Below are 25,151 nucleotides of genomic sequence, written 5' to 3'. Positions count from 1 at the left end.
ATTCAGCAAATGCCTGTGACTCTCAATTAGGTTGCCCAGGTATCTGCATGTCACTATGGTTTTTGACTGTACCAAATTGCTATAGAATTGGTAGAAAATACAATTACTACATGTAAGTATTAAAAAGGCAGCGATTTAATACCTGATAATGAGCTGCTTTGTAGGGGTTTGGTTTCCAGGATGACCAAGCCTGGATGAACATAAACAGTGAAGGGCTGAGGTGAGATTTAACATTAAACTGTACTTACAAGTTTTTATGACTCTATTTACTCTAAGTGAGAACACATAAAGCCTCCAGCATCTCATTGTTAGCACAGAAGAAGTCACCTAAGCACTGAGGCAGCTCTCATCCCAAACGGTAAATCAGGATAATTCCACCAGTGTCAGTGTTCTCTGTAAGGGTCCAATGCCTTGGTAAGAGAGGACAGGGGACTGCAGGGACACATCTCTGTTCACAGCTGCTTTTACACCCAGAGCTGTGCCCCAACAACAGTCACACCCCCTTTGGTGTGTCCCCAGGACACTGCCCTTGAGGTCAACAGCTCACTGCACCAACAGCATGGCTGCAGCACCACAGAAGGGCTGTGCTTTGCTCTTACCTGAGCTGAACTCAAAAAAACCCAGATTTTCTCCACTTCCAAGGCCACACTCAGAATGTCCTTTCTGTTTGGAAAGTCACTTACACTGCTTAAGCATATGCTCTTCTGGAGCCCTCAAGTAATGAAAGGGGGAAACAGCACTCTGGTTAAAAAAAATGTATAAATGTAAGGACCTGGCTCAGCTTGTCCCACCTTTTCACAGTTCAAGTTGAAAGTCAGTCCATGGTTCAGTCTGGGGCTGTTGCAGAGCTTGTGATGTCCACTCAAGGGGAAAGCACAGACAGAAACCGAGCCTTTTGTGTCCCTCCTGGCTCCTGTCCTGCCAGACACTGAGCACTCCCAACCCCTCCTGAAGCCAAGACAGCTCTCAGCTGGCTTTCAGTAATAGCTGGAAGTACACTGACCCTCCTCCAGAGTAACAAATTCTGAGTTGTACTCCTTTATCGGTGTGTGAAAACATGTTCACGTAGTTGCCATCAGTGCTGGGCTAAAATCAACTCAGTCATGCCCAGTCCAGCCATGAGCAGTAGCAATACCAAACACTAGGGCTGTACAATGGTAAGAGCAAGAATGGTTTATTATATCATGAAGAAGGAAAAAAAAAAATTCATTTTCATCAAGTATTCCCTCACAGGGGTCAGTACAATATAAAGGAAATAAGGAAAAATGTACAAAACAACCTGACAAGAAGGCTCTAGATGAAACATGTTCAAAGCACTTGCAAATGATGTTGCTGGACAGATGCAGAAGGAAATGAAATCAAGTAATTTTTCCCCTACAAAACACGGACTGAAAAACTGATTTTATTTTCAAAAATTCAATTCTGTCTTTATCTGCAGATATTTCAGGTAAGACAACACAATTTTAGCTGTGATACATTTTTTAAAGGATAGATTCCCAGAACTACTATTTATTTCAAAGTGGATTTTATTTTCCCTTCCAACTTTATGCAGGTGGCAAAGCCCACATCAAAATAAAAGAAGCTTAGCCATTAACTTCAAAGAAACCAGGTCCATACTTCTCCATTTTCTTTTATCCTTTGGCAACCATGGCATTTGTTTTTCCATAATCAGCAACAGATCTCCATCTCATCCAGAGCATCCTTGTATATGTGGTTGTAAAATTAAAAAACAAAAATTCACAAAACAAAAACCCCATATAAAACATCAGCAGTGAGAAATTCCTGAAGGTTTTCAAGGCTTGCTCCTAACTCAACTCAATTCAACATACTTCAAACTATTTTAGCTGGAGCAAGATCAAATCCTTACAGAACCAGATACACGGCCCTCAAAAAGCAAAACTGTAAGAGTGTTGTAATCCAGATGGAGGAGTAAAAAACAAACTTTAGCAATGTACCTTGCCTGGCCCCAGACAACACAGTATCTTTGCCTTGGGTATTTCATTTACTCCTGACCCTGGCAAGATTCCCATTGGTTACAGTGAGAGCATCACTTAAGTAATGCAGCAAAAGGACACCACGCATTAGTAAGCTAAAATATGAATCCATGCTTATGGCAATAGCTTTCCCTTCTAATGCCCTATAATGGGCATCTAGGAAAGGAAGTAAGCAGCTTTACAGAAAAAAAATCTGCGTTTTGTTACACTGGTGACCATCCTAAGCAACTCCACGGAAGTTTTCAGAGTTCCTTTCAATGTGCATGAAGAAAGAAAAAGTCAAAAATAGACCAATGTTAGGCAAGATTATAACAGATTTACTCATTAGTGCAGAATGCAAAACAACAGCTAATTCTTAATACAAACAAAATAGTATCACTTTCATACTCCTCACAAATTCATGGATGCCACATGTTTACTTCCTTGCCTTAAAAGAAATGTTTAAATGAAGCAAGAACTTTGCATCTAAAAATAACATCCCGAGTTAGCAAAGGAATCACTGGAGGAAAAAGAAATTGGAAGTGGACATTTAATAACAAGTTGCAAGGAAATCCCCGTTTTGTTTAGCATGAAAAGAAACAAAGAGTGTTTGGGTTGGATTTGGTTGGGGGGTTTTCGGGTTTCGTGGTTGGGTGTTTTGCATCAAGGGAAAGAAAACAATAGCTATGTGGGAGGAAAAACATTTTCACAAATATAATAAATAACTGTTCTGATCCAAAAGCAAAGTGCGATGCAAAATTTTTCCACTTAAACAAAAACAACCTACAGCATAATGCCTTAAATATTAACAAATCAATTAGTGGTCAGCACAGTAAAATAAATATGAACATATTGATTTACATTTTGTTTCTAGCAGCAAAGGTCATTAACCTACTGGCCAATGTGACAGCTTCACAGAAGTCCTGTTTCTTGGGTTTGGTACTCAGTTTAACATGAGAAAAAAATGAATTGGGTCTGGAAACTGGCACTTCAGCTGCACAGTGTTCTCCCCAGCCCACCTATGTCAAAAGGGTTTGCCCAGGATGTGTTTTCAGTATTTTTTGAACAGTGATTTGGAGAACACCTTTCACAAAAAGAAATAAAATCAGGATCCACTCAGTATCTAATGCTGACAAGTATGAGTTTGGATTGTCCTGAACCCTAAGGATAATGGGGAGGTTGGGTGTTTTCTCTTTGCAGTCAGCAACTTCCTGTGCTGAAGGGGAAGTGGAAGGATCACAAACCATTAAGCAATGCTGAAGAGGGAGAGGAAAGCCTTGGTCGCTTGTAGAAAGGGCCACAACAGAGCACTGGGCCAAAGTGAGTCTCAGCCGCTTCTTCCAGCAAGACATCCTTCCTCCCATGGAGGAAACCTGTCCTATCTTGTCACCTGAGTCCCACTGTCTACTGTACACCTGCTCTACAAGCCACCACTCTGAAATCACCAGCATGACCACATGCACTTGTATTCCCTTGAACAGAACAAAGCAGATTCAGGCCTCTCTGTTCAGGGCAGAACGAAGCCACCACTCCAAACCAGACTCAGCCCCAAGCAGAGAGGAGCCTGCAAGAACAGCCCCCTGCACATCCCTCACACACCCTTTCAAAAGCACTAGCACACAGCTGTGCTGTCACACATCTACACAGCTGGAGCAAACCAGGGTTTGACACCTCCAGCAGCCACTGGAAATGCCAAATGAGGAGTAGATGGCTGGGCTGGAAGCAGGAGCAGCAACCAAAGCTAAGTGGTGAACAGCTGATTTTTGGGACACATGAAAACAAGCAAAAATACCTCCTCATCCCTAGCAATAAGCCAGACAGCACCAGTACCTACAGCTCCTCCAGCTCATATTTCACAAAGGGTTGCTTTTCTGCTGCTAATTGCAGCCTGTGGGAAATGCCACGCTTTAATTTACAGCCAGAGGGATGCTTAACCATAATGCAGGGATCATTGTGCTGAAGCACGCTGTGGTAAGGCTCATCTAACTGCCTCTGTCCCTCTGGACAGTGGTGTCAGACTGGCAAACCAAAGGACAGGACACAAAGAGAAAACCAGAGCCCTTCTGTCAATGCAAACAATGAGGGGGAAAGTCTGATGAGAGATTTTGGAAAGGTAAATGTTCTTCAAGGCTACACAGAGGGTGAGGCAGGGGCAGGAAAGCACAGAAGAAACAGACTTAGGAAGCTGTCAGAACCATTCAGTGAGTGCTCCACAACATGAGCACCTGTTCTACCTTCTCACGTGCCCCAGGGCACAAACCCCATTTAACTGAGTTTTGCACAAAGGAGGGGAGGGAATCCCATTCATGAGGACACCCATTGCTCTGCCTCTATCTGCAGGGCAAGGATCAGCATGGAATGATCTAGGGAGTTTTCAACTACTTTGTAAGCGCTCACCTTGCCTGGATTTAGGAAGGCTGCATTCAGGTTGTATGACTCCCTGATGCTCACTCAGGTAGCTGAAGAAAATAATACCCAGTTTCTGAGGAGCAGCCAAGTGCAACAAACCCTTTGAAGGAGGACTAGAAAGAGGAATAAAGACTATCTGGATTTTTTTTTGTTAGTTTACTCACTCTTCATTTTTTAAGGCAAGCAGAAAGTCCTTCTGGAATGCAAGAGGCAGGATCAGAATGGCAATAAAAGGAGGTGGGGGAAGCTACCTTCAACACCATGCACTAGGTACAATTTATCCCTGGTAAAATCCTACTGAAACTAATGGAGCTGCATCTAATTCCAGCTGCCTGAAGAGGGGTGAGAGATGAGCCATGGTGCTTCCTTGACCCTCTCTCTGTATCTGCCACTGAAGACAGTGAAGCTACACCAGTGCACAGCTCCAGCAGCAGTAGGGGATCAGGTCCAACAAAAGCCACCTAAGGGCTGCACTTGCCACTGGAGACCATGTTTCAATGACACTGTAAACTGGACTCCAATCACAGCTCCTCACATCTACCCAAACAAGCAGAAGAACAAATGTCAGCCCTACTTCTGCTCTTTATCCCCTTCCTACTTTTGCTAAGAAATATCAGAACAAACACACACACCTTTTGAGTTTGTCTACAATTAAAAAGTTGCTTAACAAGTTTCTTGAATACTTCCATGTGGCCAAAAAGCTGTTACTCAAACAACCATCACCCCTAACATTTAAATCCTACATAACTTTGGATTTTTTGATGGTCCCTAGAACAGTCAAGTTCACATCAAGGAATGGAATTAAAACCCATCCTGAGATGGAAAAAGAAAGAGAAGGGAAAAGTCATCCAATATTGGTAGCTCTAGTTCAAAGGAGCATTTCATCTTTGCTCTATAAACACCCATTAGGCTTTGCCCAGGGAATGGCATGGCAGTGGGACACACCAATATCTGCTACCCACAGTCCAGGCAGCCCTGTTCTTCCAAGCAAGGGCTGCAGCCCAGAGATCAACGCTTGCTCTCTTCTACATCAATACGCAAGGAAATTACAGCTGACAGCTCCTTCCATCTATTCTCAACCTGACTCAGTCTAAGGCATAATCAGAGCACAGCACATCTCACCTGAGCAGGTTTGCTTTCCAGTTCATTTCATTAAGCCACTGAGATCCCCAGAGACTCTCTTCAGGGAGATGAGCTACACCCACGGTATATTAAGGTGTCCAGGCAACAATATCAAGAGCAGAAGAGTATTTCTGAATGGGGCTAATCAGCTGAAATCCATGTCAGATGTTCAGAATGGAATCTGTAGAGGAAGCAGTAAGAGGCAAGACCCTCCAAGGAGGAGGGGTATGCACAGCCTTTCTACACAGATGTGGGAAGAACCTACTCTGGACTGTAATGGGGGCCAGAAGCAGCAAAGTGTGGACAAGTACACCACCTAATTCACACATTCACAGGCCCTACTCCTGCCCCTCTTTACAAGCTGCCCAGAGATTCAGTCTGCTGTAGGGAGGCATTCTGGAGCACTGCTCTGTGGTGTGCTAAGAGGGGAGTGGGCTTTGCACATGGTCCACCCATGTGGTAGAACCACAGAAGTTCCCAGCACTTCTTGGGCTTTGCATATTCATGCAGAAGGCTGGGGAGAAGACACAGTTCCTCCCCGCCACTCAACACAATGAAGAGCCTTAGATAATTAGCAAACAAACACCAAAAACACTTCATGTCCTGCACAGCGTCATCCTGCCGACTATGACAGAAAAAAAATCTAACCATACCAGTAAGTTTGCAGGTGTTACATGTACAGCTCGAGAGCATACTCCTACCCAATGGAGCACAAAGCAGGGCATGTGGCAAACAGCAGGCGAGAGACAAGCTGCTCTAGTTGCAAACTACTACCGAGGGTGGAGCGTCATTGGACGTAGCCCAGGTTCTCCATCTCGTTCCTGTACCGCTGCTCGGACACTTTGCTCTTGTGCTGTTTGCTCTCCAGGTGCTGCCTGAACTCCATCTCCTCGCTGGCGCCCGCGTTGCACATGGAGCAGTAGAACTGGCCACTGGGCGTCACACACATGGCCAGGTCACGGGGGATCCTCTGGCGCGAGCGGGGGTTGAAGTAGGGACCTGGGGAGTCAACACAAAAGCCTGGTTTATCTGGGAAAAATCAAAGCTTCAGGCAGCTCAGTGACAATGCCTAAGTCCAATGAACGACTGAAAAGCAGACAAAGATTTGCTTCTTTACCTGCTTAGAGTCAACCCTTATTCTCCCCACAACTGCTCTGCTGATTTCCAGATTTACAGAGGTGCAGCACACAGGGCAGCACTTGGAATTTTATAAAGTAGTAGAGTGGGCTTAGTGACCCAGTCTTATTGAAAATCCAGAGTTTAATCATTTAAGTAATGAATCAATTCTTTTTTTTTCTTAACCGTCTAATTCCAGAATTAGAACAGTCTTTTGATTATAATAAGCTGCCTCCGTTTAAAACTCACAAAATGATATATATAATAGAACTTTAGAAGATTTATCTTTTCCACATGACAGTGATCAGAATGACATGATTAAACCAAGTTTCACCAGGAATCAGAGTTTCAGCTAATGTGTGCTTGTAAAACAACTTAAAATGAAAAAGAGAAATAGATGTCTGGCTGGAGACTGTAATACACTCTTTAAATCATAGTAAAGAGGCAAAGTTAGTATCTAACACCTGAGGAAGGACTCTATGCTAGGAACAGATGGTCTTAGAGGGAGGCTAACATGCTCTCTCATTCTGGTCATGAGAATGCAAGTACAGGTTGATGTGCCACAGTAGGAGTCAAAGCACCTGGCCACCTGCCAAGAAAATAAAGCAGGAAAATTGTCACCACTTAGAGCAGCCTTAGAGACAGGCAGATGGTAAATTAAGTTACAAACTGAGAAAAAGAACTAACAAGCAGGCTGACAAAACAAAGCAACTTTAGCAGCTGAGAAAAAAACCATGCAGACATGAAGGATCAGCAGAGCTTGGACCAGCTCCTTTCACAACCTGGCTCTGATAAAATAGACCTCAGAAACAGAAGAAAAACAAGTCTGTTTATTATTAATTACTATTCCAACTACAGAATAGATGCAAGCTCCAAGTTACCTGTGTTGTTCTGAACCGTGTACGTGTTTCTTCTGTTCTGCATCATCTTATACTCATTCCCTTCTTTCCTTGCCCTTCGTTTGCCCAGTTCTGACGCATCCCTGCAGATTAAACAAATATGAACAGCTGCAATTCAGAGTTTTCTGACAAAAGGACTGCCAGAGACACTGCCACACGCTTTCAGCCTGAGCATGAGGTTGAACAATACCTACGAGAATGAGTTATTCTGTGCCTCTGCAAGACGCAGCCGCTTGGCGTGATTTTTCCCTTGGTAGTGAGCCTGTGCCACAGCCGGAGAACTAAATGAGGCATCACAAAGCTTGCAGTAATCATTCTCTGTAGCCAAGATCACTCGGCCACCTGGTTTACTGGATCCCATCTAGCAGCAAAGGGAGAGACAGCATGTGAAACACAGGAAGGTTATATCGCTGAAGTATTTCAGTCACAGGGGCTGAGACCAGTGTCATCTCCATCAGACAGCAGGAGAGCTGGAATTAAAGTGCATAGATTGGACACTCTCAAGTTCTCCCCAAACTGTTCCTAGAAGATCTTCATTTTTCCTGCCTCAGCCTCCAGGAGAGCCTGCAAGTTCCTGGTCTGAGGTGGAGAGAAAAGCAATCTGAACAAACAGCTCTGCAATAGCCACAGAGGCTTGTTTACATCACAGCAATGATTTACTCCTCCTGACTGCTGGGAGCTGATGAAGAGTGACTTTCATACTGATGAAGACCCAACTGAAAGGTAGAGGTGCTCCTCTCTCCTATTTACAGTCCACCTAATCTCTCCACAGTACCCTGTCTTTACACAGCTCCCTGACCACAGCAAGAGAAAAAAAAACCAGCAGTGAAGCTGCCAAACCTCTGGTCCTTAACCTTCAGGTAGGAGGACACCTGGATGCAGACTTCAAAGGAAGGAGCCACTCTCACATGAGTAGCTCCTGCTATATGAAGGACACCTTGTCTGTGGAATCAGACCACATACAGTGACTCAGGCAGGAACCATGCCTCCTCAACATCCAGGGAACAGTGTTTTGTAAACAGTGCAGCACCAGTGATTCATGCAGCCATGTCACTGCAGCACTTGACAAGCCGACTTTCTTTCACATCTCCTTTGATACTGCTCAGACTTAGAGACACTCGTACACAATTCTGACTTCTAGCTCACAACGTGAACCCTCACGTGGCCCCAGAGTGGTATTTTATTGCCATGGGCCGTTTCCCCATTAAAAACCACACCATCAGATACCCCAGCACGTACAGCAGCCACGTCCCAGTGCCCGGGGCCGGACCCCACCCCATCCCAGTTCACATCCCTGAGCTGCAAAGCCAGATCACACAGGGCCGAGTCTCCCTCTGGCGGCTCCGGCAGCCCCTGGAAACATTTTCTACTCTGCAAATTTTCTCTGCTTCCCTACAGACAACACAGGCTTATGTTGTGGGAACTGACAGGCACAGCTTCAATCCCCGTGGCCCAGCTGTGCTTCCTTGCACAGTCACAGGCAAAAGCCAGGTTAGCTGTCACATCCCATGACAAACCCAAGGGATGAATTCTAGAAGGAGAAAGCAAAAACCATCTCTTTTGCCTCTAACATGCCCAAAACAGAATTAATCTGGATCACTGAGGGAACAATCCATTCACTCTCCACACAGGAATGAGCACTTCAAAAGAAGCAACAAAAGAGGAATTAGCTAACAGCCCTGGGCAATGTGTGTAGGAGCACCAAAGCACTTTTTCCATGTAGGCTTCCCTCACACAACAGAGGGATGAGTGTGCAGAGCGGATGCCACACCCTCACATCCAAATCCAGTTTCAGCAATGTTGTTTTATACCTGCCCTTAAACAGATATAATCAGCAGCACATCGGACTTACCTAGGAATCAAAGTATTTGCCAGGCAGAAATAGAACATTTGAAGTCCAATATTGTGCTGCAAGGGCAGATCAATATCTGCATCTTCAAAGGAAAGCAAACAGCTCACAACAGGCCATTTCCACCATCCTGTGCCATCACAAGGAAAATTCTTTCCCAACTCCTGTGGTAATCCTCAAAGCCTGAGATCTGGTTATTCTTACTGGGAGTTAGGTGACAAGAAAGCATGATCTCAGTCCCCTTCCCATGCCTTACCTGAGTTGGAAGGGAGACAACCTGAGGTGGGGCAGGCTCAACAGAATTACTCATCCTGGCAGGTGCTGGACAGCTGTTGGCAGCATAGTAATTCCGCAGTTTCTTACTGTGGTTTTTACCCTGCAAAGATAACCCAGATTAATCACTGCCCTAATACCAGGATCTTACTCTGAAAGACAAAGGATCCAGAGATTGAAATGAGAAAATGCCCATGAAGGTGGAAGCTCAAGTAAAGGAGCTGTCAGTCAGAAAATAACACCTCTGAATTTAAGAGATGCAGGCATTCCTCCCTTTCTTCCAAATGCTCATTTATTAGAATGACTGGACCTCATCTTCAGCTGTTTTTCTCAATAAGGTTACACTTAGTTTCTCAATCTGTTTGCCATTTCACTTAAAACCAGTATTTTGTATTTTAAGCTTATCAACTGCTTTGCAGTTTCTTGATAAGCCTGAGCACACACACACAGATTTAATGAGACTGCCAGCTTAAGTTAAAACATGATTGAACATAAAAACCCACTTCATATTTTATTTTCTCTTAAAAAACATATGCCACAATTCTTTCTGGTGTTCTGAAAACTTCATAGAGCAATATGAGACTATGTATATGCATTGTGGATGCAAGTTATGTAAAAATTCACTTTCTGTCCCCTCATGGCAGAAATTCTGCAGCAATAACATGTTAAAAATGTAACACCAATTCAACCTACCCCTTCACTAGCAGGATACCACTTTTTCAGGGCCAACAGCAATTCTGAAATCTGGGTCTGTGTGTCCTGAGGATATGGACATCCACCCTTTTGCATTCACTGGTGGAGAAAGTCACTATCTCCAATACTCAAGCACTAGGCAGAGAGGGTATAGGAAGATGGGGTAATGCAAGACTGACGTGTTCTATCTCTCAGCAAAGCATATGCAGAGAGTCCCTAGCAATTTCAGACAAGTCAACAAGATCAGCTCAAACAAAATTAACTTGATCTGAGCAAACCCAGCTGATGAGACTGTTTGCATAAAAGGCCCCACCAGATCAGTGGTGTGCATAGCGTAAGAAAGGAGACCCTGTCCTAATGGCACAGCTGGATCCAGCAGAAAACACCTGTCAAGGCCTCACAAAATCACGTCTGGAATCAGAAGGTCAACTTTCCTGAACTAGTGTAGATGTGAAATACAGGTTGTATAAAACAAAGGAAAAAAATCACAAGTGTCTGCTTTTTCACCCATGGCACCACTTCTCTGTTCCCGTGGACAGAGTTCTTGCAAAAAGCTCCAGTAATAACATCTTAAATGAAAGTACTGCAGCACATCTGGACAACCAGAAAATCCAAGCAGGGTGAAGACATGTCTACAGAGCAGTTCCAGTGCATGAGGTGGTGCAGAGGTAGCTCCAGATGAGCAACTCGAATGCTACTGCTGGTGTGCAGCACCCAAAACCCCCTCGAGAAGCTGAGTTAGTCCTTCTGCATTAGCCCACACTTCCCTCTGTGCTACCACAGCAACGCTGCTGGCAGTGCTCATGCTGGCACGGGAATGTCTCCACAAGCTGCAGATGCAGCAGCCCCAAAAGCTGAGCCTCCTGCTGCTCTCCTTACCTGGTAATGAGCCTGGGCTTGCTGGGCCGAATTCAGAGTGACATTGCAAAGCTTACAGCACAGGGGCTTACATAGTTCCTCCAGCATAGGGTCCTGCTCCACCACCTTGGCAAGTTCCTCTTCTTGTGTGTGATGAAAGGAAGGCCCCAGTCCAAGAGACTTTGGTGGGGACAGTGGTGAGCTGGCTCTTGGCCTTGTAGCCACTGACATAGGAAGGGATGAAGGCTTCTCAGGATGAGGAAGAAGTCCTGCTTGCTGTAGAAGAATCATTGGCTGCAAAGACTGTGGGCATGCTACTGTTGAAGGAGGAGTCTTCTTCTTCAGATCTAGACCAGAAAGACACAAATGCTGAAACAAGCAACAGGAACAGGAACATCAAGGATGCAGGGGCAACTCCTGTAACTCCACTGCCTCTACTTCACGCCTTTTCAAAACGCCATGTGGGATAAAGTCAGTTTGCAACACTTTACCGCCCACAGGAACGGCAGCATCCCAGACAACCAGGGCCAGATTACAAGACACTTATATAAGAAGTGGGTGCCCTGGCACCCTCCTGCAGGTGAAGATTCCTAACCACCCACAGCACCTGACAACAGCACACACTCCCCACTGCTCTATGACCATGAGAAGTGGGGACATACAACATGCACAGCACACAAAGCTGTGTCAGTGGGGGTATACGACCTCTATCCACATCCTCTTTTGTCCAAGGACAAGCTCACTTTCCAAGACCTAAGCAAATATTACAGTGGATCACTGCAATGAACACTTAAAAAGAATCCAAATACTTCAGAGGAGATTTTTTGTATTTAGGTAGATACAAAATACACAAAGACATCTATCCCTCAAATACTCACGAAGACTTTCCTGAGGAAAAGCTTTTCTCCAGTGAGACAATGAAAGAGAAAAGAGTGGGAATGAGCTGGAGCACACCTTGTTGTACACAGTCAGCTCCCAAGGGCTTTCTCCCATGGTCTTCTTGAATGACCTTGAGCTATTTTTCACATTTCCATTACTAACTACAACCAATGCAACATTTAAAGCTACATCTTCTTCTGCAAAATGGAGAACTTATCTCATATTAACCTTTATTCAATTATTTCTCAGTTAATTCATGTTATTAGAACTAGCCTTACATTCCCAACAAGAGGTTCTGAGAGATTTATTTAATTAAAGTTTATAAATCACATCTACAGCCCAGATGAACATCCCTAGAATAATGCAGACTAGTCACATTATGAATTAAGGCACAGCTACTTTTGTTAATGTCTTATTAGCTTCTTATCATAACAAATCCTGTTCAGTGCCACACTGGGATCAAGAGAAGCATTATCTTGGCCTTTGCAGATCATTCCCAGCTAGGGCTGCTTTGGTAGCAACCATGTTTATGCTCTGGGCTTTGTTCATTTGTTTAAGCAAATAATGAGACACATCTGCATTTTAAAACAACACTTGTGGAAAATTAGGGAAACATAAATGAAATGCCACCAAGGAATTTTGTTCCCGAGTCGCTTTTGAAAATAGGGACTTCAAAGGCATTTAGGAACCTGGAGAAGCAGATAGCATTTATCTGTGATAACTTCCGGGATTTTCTATCTGCTAAAATTAGCTGAAGATAAATACCTTCTACACTCAACCTATGGAAAATCCCAGTTGATGCCTGCAATTTTAGGTACTGTATTACCTTTGAATCACTCTTCCCAGAGAGATCTATGTTCTATTAGGAAAAATAAAATATAATTTACAAAAAAAAAAAAAGAAAGCCAGCAGCACTAAAGCATTCAAGTAACAAAAACATTTCTGAAATGCTTATCTCAAACCCAAATTTACACTAATACAAGATTGGAGGCAGCTCAGTTATTTCTAGTAACTACAGGTAAGGAAAAAATTAAAAATTATTTTAAAAAAAGAACAGCATGGACTGGCTTGGGCACAATGTTTTGAGGCAGTAACAGAGCCACCAGGAGTTTTCATGTTTATAATAGTCCTCCAACACCAAGGCTCTGCAAAATTTCAGAGCTGGAATCCACCACAAAGAAGGAAGAGAACACACAGGAATGGTGCTGCAAATGATCCATCAGCAGTGTAAATTCTGTAGTGTTACCTAACCCCTCTCCTGCTTTCAGCACACATGACCCTGGTTAAACAGAACAGAAGACAACTTTTTTATCTTTATTTTCCTCAACTAGGACTCTGCAGACAGTCTAATTAATTTCTGTGGGACTACAGATGGAACAAGTTCACATTCACGGTGCTTAAATACATCATAACACGGGCCTATCAAGGCAGTTTAAATCAACTATGCAAGCAGGTAAGCATGCCAGCTAATTTCAGAGTTTTATTACACGAGTATAACGGGCCTCTTACCTTAAAATGAGAATAAATTATAGCCAAATACTTCACAGAGCAACATAAAGAGATGTACAGTAAACAGCAATTGAGATTCATCTGCTTAATTTTGCATTAGTGTTTGTTGCATCACATTTTCTTGCAACTGTCACAAATGGGATTTGTCATATACAAGAGGACAGTGCTTTACAGGATCTGTATCTACAGGGGAAAAGGTATAATGTAATATCCTTAGAAAATCTTTAATTGTAAGGCCACTTAGTGTTTCTTAAAGTAAGCAGTTGTCTGAAGATAAAATTAAAGCTGCATGGGTAATTTCAATAGTAGGACTTCTTGATTTGGCTTATGCAATATATGTAATACTGATCTTCCTCTGACAGTGATCTTTAATCATTGAAATTACTCAAATTGTGTCCATTTCTCTCTTACTAATATTATTTAAAAGAAAAAAAGAAATCACTCTTATTCAGCTTATTTACAGGTCCCCTTAATCCTCCACTGCTGGTTGTTACAGCTACCCTGCCCAGGAAAAGGAAAAAGGACATTTTTAACTCCTCCTTTCCCTTCACACGAGAAGCTGTAAAATCTTTACCCTACGACACAGCAAAGGAACAAGGCACATCCATCACCAAGGACCCCAAACAGCACAGCCCGAGGCTGGGTAAGGACCTGCAGCTCTCCAGGGTGAGCTGAGGAGCCAGTCTACCTCAAGACAGCACCTCTCAGAGCTCAGCCATGCCTCCTCTGACATCCTAGGATACACTTCCATCCCATGCCAGTCATCCTTGAGTGGATGAAAGCGGGACAGGTGCACAGCCCTTCTCCCTCCTTTCAGCTGGGGCATCCCAAGGGCAGCATTGAAGGGAGAGACCCAGGCTCCATGCCCCGAGTACCACAGCCTGGTACTGCCCAGGTAACAGGGAGCAACCTCCCCAGCTGACAACAGTACAGTGCTGGGAAAGGAGCTGGTCCAGCCTCAAATCTAGGGATGGCGAAGGCACAGTGTGACTTTCCTTGGTGAAAAGCATAAACCACAGCAAGAAATCTACGTGTTCCCACCAGAATTGTTTTTTTAAATGCAGCTGAAGCAACTAACAACAGTGATGAAATCTGTAGAAATGATGAACAAGCTGTGAGCTTCACTGCTCTGTCTTCAAGACAGGAAGCGTTTCTTCTCAAGTTCACTTGTCTATCAATACATGGACATCCCTTAATGTAATTGTGCCAGAAAGTTTCCTTTGGCCACGGACTGGGCCTACACCCTTCAACCTGAAAGGCAGGTTGTTTTGTAACGCTGCAGGGACTGAAGGCAGCACCTAACAAACACACATCACGCACAGCTCTACCTTAAGGTGCACTGACCCTCCGCTGATCAGGATACACATTTAGCAACTCAGAACCATCCCTTACGTCAACGGGGGGTATCAGAAACCACGGTGTAAATCCCGACTCCTCGCAGGCATTCCCGCGAAGCTGCTTGCCTGGCAGTCTGGGGGATGGAGAGCAAGGAAAAAAAAGCAAGCCCTGCTACCTTACTGCCTGGGAATCACCGCAACCTCACGGCACCACCGCACCATTCCGGGAAGGCAGAGACCACAGCGGAGAGGCAGGGACAGGCATCCGCATCTCCCGAGAGGCTCGGAATGCGGCGGCGGCACCAGGGCGAGATCCCCAGCACCGCCCCGACCCCGCGGCGGCCCCAGCCCTGCCAGACCCCCGCGCACATCCCCGCATACCCCGCACCTACCGCGGCCCCGGGGCGAGCGCAGGGCCGGGCCCGGGCTCGGGGCTCGGGCTCCCACTCAGCTGCGGGAAGTGACGGCGGCCGGGGGCGGGACGGGGCTGCGCCGGCCGGGCCGGGGCGGGGCCGCCGCCGCTCCAAACAGCCCCGCACGAACGCGCTCCTGGGCATCGCCGGGGGAAACACCCTTGAGGAGCTGCTTCAAATAGTCTACAGTCCTAGCCCCTTCTGCACGAAGCCATTTAGTATTGTTTTTTCTTTTTTTTTTTTTAATATAATTATCCTTTTTTTTTCCTACAGCAGACGTTACAATGAACCTGATTTGCATATATAAACATCTTCTTATTCATGCTGCTCGTAGCCAAAATGAGTAATGATTTCCCCTCGAGCCATCAAGGCCTCACCCGCGTGGTTGGGCCACCCTGTTTCAAAGTGTATGGAGTTTCTGTTGATTTTTCTCCCCTTTTGTTAGAACAGGAAAAGTGCTGAGAAGTCACTACAGGCTGAAACCATCACCCAGATTTTACAGTAGCCATCAGCCAACCCACTTGGCAATCCATTGGTTAGACACACTGATTGTTACTAATTTTTGTTAGATCTTAAAAAAACCCCAAACATTAATCAGATTCATAGAATCATAGAACAGTTTGGGTTGGAAGAGACCTTAAAGACCATCTCATTCCAATCCCCCTGCCGTGGGCTGGGACACCTTCCACTATCCCATGTTGCTCCAAGCCCTTGAACAATTCCAGGGATGGGGCAGCCACAGCTTCTCTGGGCATCCTGTGCCAGTGTCTCACCACCCTCACAGTCAAAAATTTCTTCCTAATATCTGATCTAAACCTGCCCTTTGTCAGTTTAAAGCCATTCCCCACTGTCCTATCACTACATGTCCTTGTCAAAAGTCCCCTTCTGTCTCTCTTGTAGGCTCCCTTTGGGAACAATGCTACAGGTCGGAATCACGAGCTGTGGTGATGTGGAGCAGAAGCAGCAAAGGGGCAGTTTACCACCAGAAATGCTCACAGAGACTGCTCTGCCCTGTGTTTGCTGGGTGCATTCTGCCATGCCCTGCAAGACTGGTGCTCTCACCTATTGCAGTGTCACCTGCAGCATCTCAGCCTGGCCACGGCTGTGAATATGGTCCCATGCTGGACCCTGGGGCTTGGAGAAGTGTTCCAAGGAAGAGAATTCACCAACGCCCTCAATATGTTCACACCTGGCTCCAAAACTTGCTTATGCCATCTCTCCTGATGAAAGGATAAATATCCCTTGACAGTAGAGTGATTTGCCAAAACGCCTTAACAATTAATCACCCGGGTTTCCCCTGTCCCTCCTCCCTATCACCGTCTCAATGCCACCCTCACTTGTTGCATCTTGTTGGCTCTCACCAAGGCACCCCAGCCCGGCGCTCTCACTTCAGACTCTGAAAATCCACACCACTTGGGAGTGAGTATTTACAATGCTATTTTTCTTCGACCTCTAATTTGTACGGGCATTCACTTGGCGGGCCACTCTTTCAACAAAACACCGGACTCACGTACAGCGACTTGATCCCAGTGGCAGCTGATTGTAAAGAAACCTGGTGATCCAACTGGGAAAAGGGTCAAGACTGGGTCAGACGCGCTGCGATGTGCGCGGAGCGCGGCGCGGCCGCGGGCACGAGGGTGTCAATGACTTCACGGCACCAACCGGGGCAGGACGAGCCCGTGATTCCCCAGCACACCCCGTTCCCCGCGCCCGCTCCCCGCCACCGCCGGGCCCGCGCCCGCCTCCCCCCGCCGCGGTTCCCGTTCCGGCGGGCGGTGCCTTCCCCATCCGGGGTCAGCCCCGCTCCCTTCCTGTTATTCCCGTGCGGGAGGCGGCGGCTCTCGGGAGCGGCTGCCGGCGCCGCTGCCGCCCGCGCCCGGGGCACAGGCACCGGCCGAGGCGAGCGGGGCGGCCGCAGCGGCGGGAGGCGGCGGGCGCGGCCCGGGGCGCGGCGAGCGCGGGCCGGCCCGGGGAGGCCGCGGCTGGTGAGTGAGGCGAGCGCGGCGGGGGTCGCGGGGGCCGTTCCCGGAGCGCCGCTCGCTGAGGGGGCTCCGGCAGCGGCGCGGGGCTGAGGGGCCGCGGGGCTGCGCTCGGCCGGGAGAGCTCCGCCGCCGCATCCCGCGTCCTGGGTGCTCGCGGGGAAGTGACCTGGGAGAGGAAGAATAGCGGCTTGTTGTTTTCCAGCGTGGGTGCCTCCACCCCTGGAGTGGAGCTGTTCGCTGTAAATGTGCTCCAGCAGTCCCGGGAATGGGGCTGGTTGATGCCTCTGGGAGCAGAGCCTCTCCCGATGGGCGTGTGTGTGGATCCTGGCACCCAACCTCCTGCTTCCAGATGCACTCGGCTGACAGGAGCAGTGTCTCATCCCTGCTACCTGTAAAGCCTTCTTTCCTATTTCTTGCTACCCAGAGATCGGTTTGTACTGATGTTAAGTATGAAACTGCTATTTCTTACCAGTATTTGTGTCTTTTCTGGTAGACTCTATATTAGCAAAACTTTGGCTAAACTAACACAAACTGCCTGTTTGTTTTTCTTTGCGGGTTTTGTGGCTGTTTTGAGTATTCCTTAAGTTATTAAGATATCAGGTCAATTACTTCTGTTGCTATTATGGATATGTCTCTAATTTTTTTTTTTGTCTGTATTTCTTTTCTTGTTGGCCAAAGATCTGATTGAACAAAGGTTTCTTTATAAGCGGTGCCTATTCAGAACAAGCAGGAGGCAAGTATATATACTTAAAAAGTAGACAGTAGGGAGTATGAAGCCTTCTTCATTTAATTCTGCAGCAAACTTGTAAAGGAGTGGTAAATTGGGTTCTGAGTCTGGATTTTGTGGAACTTAATAGAAAAAGTCTATTCTGTTCTGTTAGTTATTTGTACCTTCACATCCCTGCTTTGAGCTATACCAGGTGTTCGGATTTATCACATTGGATAAAGTTAGAAACTTTCCCATCGTGATCTGACTCATTCCTTAGCTCCTTCTACATCATAGTTTATAGAGGTGTACTCATACTTGTTGCTTCCATGCTGCAATTCTATAATGCAATGTAATAAACAAAGTCCACTTCTTGTGTGGAAACTTTGTTAGTTCCTAGGAATATTCCAGTACTCAGGGTGATGGGATTTAATGGTTTGTCTGCTATGAGGAACTGACTGGATAAGCTGTTCTATAATCAAGCCCCATGTGAACTTAAAGCTTCACAATAAATAACTTTATTCTCAAACAATAGCATTGGTAAACTTTTTCAGAGTTGTTACTTATTTAGAAGCATATTTTATCCAATGTAGACAAACTACACATCAACCAAGCTCACAGTGTTCACAGAGGAATTTATGAAACCATGCAATTCCTATGGGATCTGTGAAATAGTCCACTTTTTCTTTAGGACAGTAAATGCAGCAAATCCAGCACTGCAGTTGGAATTTGACTGGTGAGATGCCTTGAATTTCCTAGGTGTTAACTTGGTGCCATTCTTAGCAACCTGGAGACAGCATTTCGTGTTTTTTCAGGGCAGGCAAATCCTAGCCTACAAATCCATGCCAAAGTGTTTTAATTGTTTGGCTACTCTAGATTGTCATTCTGTATCAATGACAAATTTGTTCTGTTTCTTGGTGCAGTTTACTGTGTGAATGATGGCTCTGAGAGTGGTTTTTTTTCTGCATTTTCTTTTTTTTTTATTTTTTTCTTCTTTCTCGAGTATTCTTTGGGAAACGGGGTGTAGCTGATTTGTTTACAAAGCAATTGTGCTTTATTGGAAGTCATAAAGTGGTTCAATACTTAGTTAACTGTTTCTCTGTTAATCAGGCTATTCCTGCTTTCTGTGAGCAAATGGGAGATACTTTTTCCTGGATAACTCACTTTTTAGAAGTTGCTGAAAGCTTTAGAATATGAATTTCTGCAACCAGCAAGGAGTTCATGCTTTACCCTCATGCTGTCTCACAAGACCAATCAAGTAACCTCACAAGAGGCTTCCAGTTATTGGAAGAAAATCACACCTTTAAAAGGTGTTGTGATACAAGGAATGGACTTCCTGATCCACAGATCCTCAGATTTTACTGTGGTGTGCTTTTTAATGGCTTGCTCATGCATAATACAACTTTGAACAACCTTGATGACCATCATAACTTTAATTTCTTTCTGAATTAAAACTATCAATAAATGACTAGGCAACAAGCCTAAGGCTGATATGCAGTCTGCAAAAACTGCTTTCTTATGTTTTGTACCTAAAAAGTCAACTTGTTATGTAATCTTTGAGATTTCTGGTGCAGATTTTTCGAGTGTCAGAAATATCCTAAACACCTTGCAAATATCAGTCACTTCCAAATAGAAGACTGTTGCTATTGGTTTTGTTTGCCTGCTTAGGGGGAGAGGAAATTGGAATGATGATACACTAGTTCCAAATCACGCAAGAAATAATAGCACCTCTAGATTGGTATAATGTAGCTTCACTTTGTTGAGTACATTAATGAAGGTTAACAAAGACTGTAGTTAATAGGACATTTGAGGAGTTTTATGTTTGGGTGAGGGGAAGCTAAGATGCTTTAACTTCAATATTGATGCAGGAACTGGTTTTGTTATTTATACCTGGACAAGAATAGTTCTGCAAAACCAGTCTTTCTAGTTTAGTCTTCAAATACCATTATAAAACTAAGTTTTGTCTTACTACTTACTGGTTTGTAATTACTGAAAAATATGTGAGATCTAGTAAATCCTCCCCACTGAGAAAGAGTGGGCCATATGTGCATTTTTTGTGTGTGTGATGGAGCTGGAGGGGGAGCAGTTGGAGGGAAAGGATAAGAGTTTGGACTCTGGCTAACTGGAGAACAGATGTGGCTTCTAGTGTGAGCTAAGGTTTGGGGGGTTTTCAGCTTTTTATGCATTTCATTCCTTGCTTGTGGGAGTTTTGTCTCATCCTTTTAAAAAGCCAGACATCCAGCTCCTCCAAGGGGATGATGCCTGTCTGTAGCTATGACTAAAAGAGGCCACAAAAATATTTTCACTAAAACTGGATGGGAATTTTCTTTTGCTTTTGAAGTTGAACGTGTCATAGCAAAGAATTCTGTTACAATTGTCTCTTTGTAGTATCCTAATCCAAATGGGAGCAGTGGAGAGAATACATTTGTTTCTCTCTATATTTAATTGGACAACAAATGTATGTGATTTGTTTTGATTACAGAGTTGGTCATGATAACCTCCAGAGGTTCCTCCCAACTGAATTTCTACAGATCTATTTCTGAATGGTTAATGAAGTGTTAAATGAACCAGAAATAATACTCTGAGTATTAACTGCTGGGTTTGTTTTTTTTTTTTTTCCTCTTGCAGCACTGGTATAGTATTAACTTTAACAGAATCAAAACAAACAAACCCACGCAATCAATCTAACAAACAAACAAAAAACCCAGCACAAAATCAAGCCCAACTAGGGGGTAGAAGGAATTAAATTGGTTTAAAAAAAGAAAAATAAGCATTTTTACAAATCCTGTATGTTATCTTGTATTCATATGGAAATGCAGCAGACTGAGTGCAGTTTGTGTAACTCTGGGTCTGACTTCTCGGTCTAAGCAATGCTTAATGGTTTTGCAGCACATATGTTGTTTTATATGGCATGTATCTACACTTGAATTCTAGAAAAGTATTTTTCTAGTTAATTCTGGGCACAGATTTTGTGCAAGGCAATCTAAGACGCCTGTGTATTTCAAAGAAGAAATGTGAGGGACAGTAGACATCATCACTTGTTCTCTATTTCCAGTGTTCTTAAAGCCAGCAAAGTAGGGGATAAAAGCACTTGGTCAGTTGTGCCTGCTAAGTAAACTCCTTGGGAATAGGAGTTTATAGTTTATAGTCTGTCTTTGGAAAACAGTGCTCACATACCTGAGCTTCAGAAATGTAAAAACTAAATTCTAAGAGGCCAGCTTACCTTTGTCAAGTTGAAAGGGAAAAATGATGGAGTGCTGGTGAAGCTTTTGCTTGACTCACAGCAATAGAAGTGGCTACTTCAGTCTAGTTTAAGAACAAGCAGTTGGGTCCAACATACAACTTTAGGTTCAGTGATCTCTGGTTTCATGGCCTGTTGCTTTTTACCAGTAGAGGGTCAGATAAATCCCAGAGACTGGGTTTTGTTGTTTGGGGCTTTTGTCTACTCGTTAACACATTTCCATGAACTTACCTTCATGGATTTTTATGCAGAAAAACTTTGGCAGTTTTGCCTATACCTTCTGATTAAAGAAACATTGGCAAATGTAGCTTTTGAGGGTTGTGAACCACAAAGCTTGTTTGTTGAACACAGGAGACTTATTGAATTGACTAAGACTGACTGTAAATTCCCTGAAACTTTGAGACAGCTGAGTCACATTTATTGACTGTATATTCTGACCCTTTTCTAAGGCAAGTAAATGTAGAGAAGCATCCCTTGGGTTATTTTCTCTCCAATAGAAAGGAGAGAAAGCTGGATGGTTGCCTCCTAGATTGTACAACATGTCAAAAAACTTATCTGTCATTAAGACCTCACTGTTTTTCTTTTTTCCATACTCATTAGTCAGTCTTTTGCCAATACTTAATCTAGCAGTTAATGGTGATGAATGACTCTTGCCCAATATGTTCCAAGACTGTTCCTGATTTTTAACTCTTGCTGTTAAATTGGGTCATGCTTCTTGCATGGATTTTCTGCTGAAATTGCATTTGTTGTCGTGGAAAAGTGTCTTAAACTGTCAGCTCCTTCAGAGGATGCTAAATTGGTGAACAAAAAATTACTCCTTGTTGCAACCTTATTCCTTCTCTTAGCTATTAGCAGTCAACAAAGAAACAAATTCTTGAATGTCCTCGAAATGCAAGAAACTTTGAACATTACTGAAAGGAAAATAGTCAAGATTCAGCATTTCATCTGAGACTAATCAGCCATAAGTAGAAATACATGCCTGTTATGTGATCTGAATCTAATAGAACAAAATTTCCAGTGCCTTGGGACTTTGACATCTGACTTGCTGGAAAAGTGAGGCGATTGATCTCTGCAAAGACGTTGGCAAACTAAATGTGGAATGCTTGGAAATACAAGTGCAAAAGAGGGAGAATGAGCAGAGGGTAAAGGCTTGTTTACCAGGCAAGCAGAGTGGAGAGGAATTGTTTGTTTCTCAAACTCAATAAATGTGCTTTCTGTGACGAGGAATGTTATGATCCATATTTGGTGCTTGTGCCATTAAGATACTTTTCATTAAAGCTGGAAAACACTTAACTTGATTCTTGACTACAGGAGCAGTTTGAAAGATGGAAATTAATAGTGCTAACATAAGCTTCTAGATAGAGCTAACTTCCTTTGTTAGGGAAGGGAAAAAAGGGAAAGGGAAGTCAAAACTATCAGTCCAAATACTCCAAAATATGCCTGTGATGTCTTTAAAGTGCTTAGACTATAAAAATACCACTTATTCTTTATTTTTTTAATTTATTTTCCCAGCTCTTAACAGAATAACCAGGAAATGCTGTGACTGGATTATAAAAGTGGAAGTGATACTAATAACACTGAAAATTGTTCTTCTGCCTTTGTGGATGTTGAACAACCAGTTCCACTTACCAGTTTATCAAGGCAGTCTCCACTGGTGGGAGGGAAGTGATTAAAATATTGTATTTTATCTTCTTGCAGTTTCATGCTGTCACCTCTGAAATCTTCAATTTTAAGGTATTAAGTACTGTAAAAGAGCAGTTGTCCCAAGAATGCCTCTGGTGTTTAAGAGCTAGTTTTTAAGCAACAACCAGACATCTGGAATAGTCATGATTGTGGTGTACAATTGAGGATATGCCTGTGAGTTCCACTCCCAGTGTAGCAAGATTTTTCGTGAAGATTGATTTATGCTAAATTACATTTGTATTTTGGTTTAAAATGGTAATACGTGAAATTGTAAGGCTGTCATTGGAGAGGATAAACTTATACAGTTACATGAAGTTTTGGATAAGAGATTGCTAGTTAAAAGAAAGGGCTTAAATTGGTTTTAACACTTTATTTGAGAAGGTAGAGATTAACTCTTTTGCTCAAGTTCAACCAAGGTTGAACATGTAAGATTCTAATAACTTGCCTTCCTCCTCATCTTGCTCTGAAATGGAGGATAAAGCACTGATGTTGTTATCACTGCTCAGCAGCACTCCCTTGATCTTAGATAGCTCCAGCTTGGAATGTTTTGACGGTTGGGGAGCGATGGCAAAACTACCACCAAAAGATAAAGGTGGAAACAGAAGCCAACAAGCAATAAAACGGCTGAGTTTATACATGAAGAAAAGGATAGCAAAACCTATTCCTGACTATGGAAACTCTTCTCAAATATGTTGTCAAATTGCTTTGTAATCCAGCTCTTCAAGTCTTCTTTCATCACCTCTTTTCCAAGCTTTTCATTGTACATCAGCAGTTAGCACAGTATCACAAACAGCTTCAGGGGGATATGAGAAGTGTAACCATGGCTATAGATTCCAATCTCTTATTGTCCTGGTATGTGAGCAAGTTATTTATTTAAACAGCAAAAAAGATGCTTTGCAAAATAGATATGCTTCCCTAATGGTGTTTTTTTATGACTGCTAATTAAATCCAAACCATTTGAGCTTTTGTGGTCTTCTGGTCTATTCTAGGGTTAAACTTCACCAGGTTGAAAACTGATTTCAGTCTTTTTGAATATACACACCTCTGAAAACACTAATGAAATGTTTCCAAAGAACCATCCATGCATTTAAAAAATACTTCGTTTTTTGTACAGATGTGTAAAATTCTCTCAATAGCAGTGGCTGATTACTACCAGTATCTTTTTGGCTTTTTAAAAATAAAGGCCTTTCAATTTAATATATCCCTCTTACAGAGCTCTGATTGTAGTAGTAGGCTGCATGTGCCTTAGTCTCAAACCATTTAATCTTGTTATGAAAGTGACTTTCTAAACTGGGAAGCTGGGAAATCCTGTAGTAACTACTGCAGAGATGTGACTGATAGTCACTGCTTAAATACCTGTGAGCTTATGTCACTTCTTTGGGAAGTTCATGTTCACTACAAACATTATCTATTTAGACAAACACTAGCCATTTCTTTCTGATGCATCAACCACAAATTGCTGGTACCCTGGCCTTGTAAGAGAAACAATTTGGGTTACAGCTTGAAGTGGAGGAAAGGGAGATGCACAGCACACAGCTTCATGTCTCAGTAGCCCCATGCTTACCATGCTTGTGTTGCATAACATGGTTTGCAAAGCAGATGCTGTAAGGAAAGGGTTAATAACATTTGCAGCATCTGGCTTAAGCACTTGCTCAGTGGTGTAGCTTTTTGCAGAAACGCCAGAGCTATCCTGCAGAAGCCACAAAAAGGAACATTTTCAGTTCTGACCAAACGTGATGCTTTTCACAGCAACGCTCCATTGTGGTGTGTTACAGAACAAGTGTGTAACTGCACAAGCCAAGGAGTGGGGTCACAAAGAGAACACTTGGTTTTGGGGGGGATATGTGCCTTGTACGACCCCCAGAGCAGACCCTTAGTGACCACCACAATGAGACCTGACCATGTGTAATGGTGAGGCCACGCCCACTCTGACTCATGCTAATGAGGGACCAAAAACCACTCCCACTCTGCCTTATGCTAATGAGGATCTGGAAAACCACTCCCACTCTCACATCCCATGCTAATGAGGAACCAAAAACCCATCCTAGTCACGCTTCTCATGCTAATTAGGGATGGTATAAAAGTGACTCAGAGTCAACCAAGTGGGATTCTACCACCACTGCAAAGAAGCCCAGGGCACTGAAGGACCACCAGGACACCACGGGATCCGTGGGGGTGACTTATCTCCTGTTTGCACTCTCTCTTCTCT

The 25,151-nt window shown here is 43.9% G+C and overlaps 2 protein-coding genes across 7 annotated transcripts in view; one reads left to right on the top strand and one right to left on the bottom strand.

Annotated features, from left to right (window-relative positions):
* Window positions 1-1,158: 1,158 nt before the first annotated feature.
* On the bottom strand, window positions 1,159-17,011 carry ZMAT3 (zinc finger matrin-type 3). Of its 4 annotated transcripts, none has more exons than XM_069024136.1 (6): window positions 16,845-17,011; window positions 11,214-11,539; window positions 9,625-9,744; window positions 7,714-7,880; window positions 7,502-7,602; window positions 1,159-6,503 (listed from the first exon to the last, which is right to left on the bottom strand). In XM_069024136.1, the coding sequence occupies exons 2-6, from the start codon at window positions 11,481-11,483 to the stop codon at window positions 6,292-6,294; spliced, it is 870 nt and encodes a 289-aa protein (XP_068880237.1). In that variant the 5' UTR covers window positions 11,484-11,539; window positions 16,845-17,011; the 3' UTR covers window positions 1,159-6,291. The 4 variants fall into 4 exon arrangements, with proteins under 4 accessions (XP_068880237.1, XP_068880239.1, XP_068880236.1 ...); XM_069024138.1 differs by lacking the exon at window positions 16,845-17,011 and adding an exon at window positions 16,692-16,714; XM_069024135.1 differs by lacking the exon at window positions 16,845-17,011 and adding an exon at window positions 15,310-15,358.
* Window positions 17,012-17,261: 250 nt separating this feature from the next.
* The window catches only part of PIK3CA (phosphatidylinositol-4,5-bisphosphate 3-kinase catalytic subunit alpha), a 44,674-nt gene continuing 36,784 nt past the window's right edge, over window positions 17,262-25,151 (top strand). Inside the window, exon 1 of one of the 3 annotated variants that reach the window (XM_069024727.1) lies at window positions 17,262-17,315. The gene's annotated coding sequence lies outside the window, so the exon portion shown is untranslated. Of the gene's footprint in view, window positions 17,316-17,708; window positions 17,760-25,025; window positions 25,118-25,151 lie in introns of those variants that run through there. The other 2 variants (XM_069024729.1, XM_069024726.1) reach the window with 2 other exon arrangements.

This window comes from Aphelocoma coerulescens, chromosome 9 (genome assembly GCF_041296385.1).
Source record: "Aphelocoma coerulescens isolate FSJ_1873_10779 chromosome 9, UR_Acoe_1.0, whole genome shotgun sequence".
Classification (NCBI taxonomy): Eukaryota; Metazoa; Chordata; class Aves; order Passeriformes; family Corvidae; genus Aphelocoma; species Aphelocoma coerulescens.
This window is presented reverse-complemented; position numbering and strand designations above follow the sequence as displayed.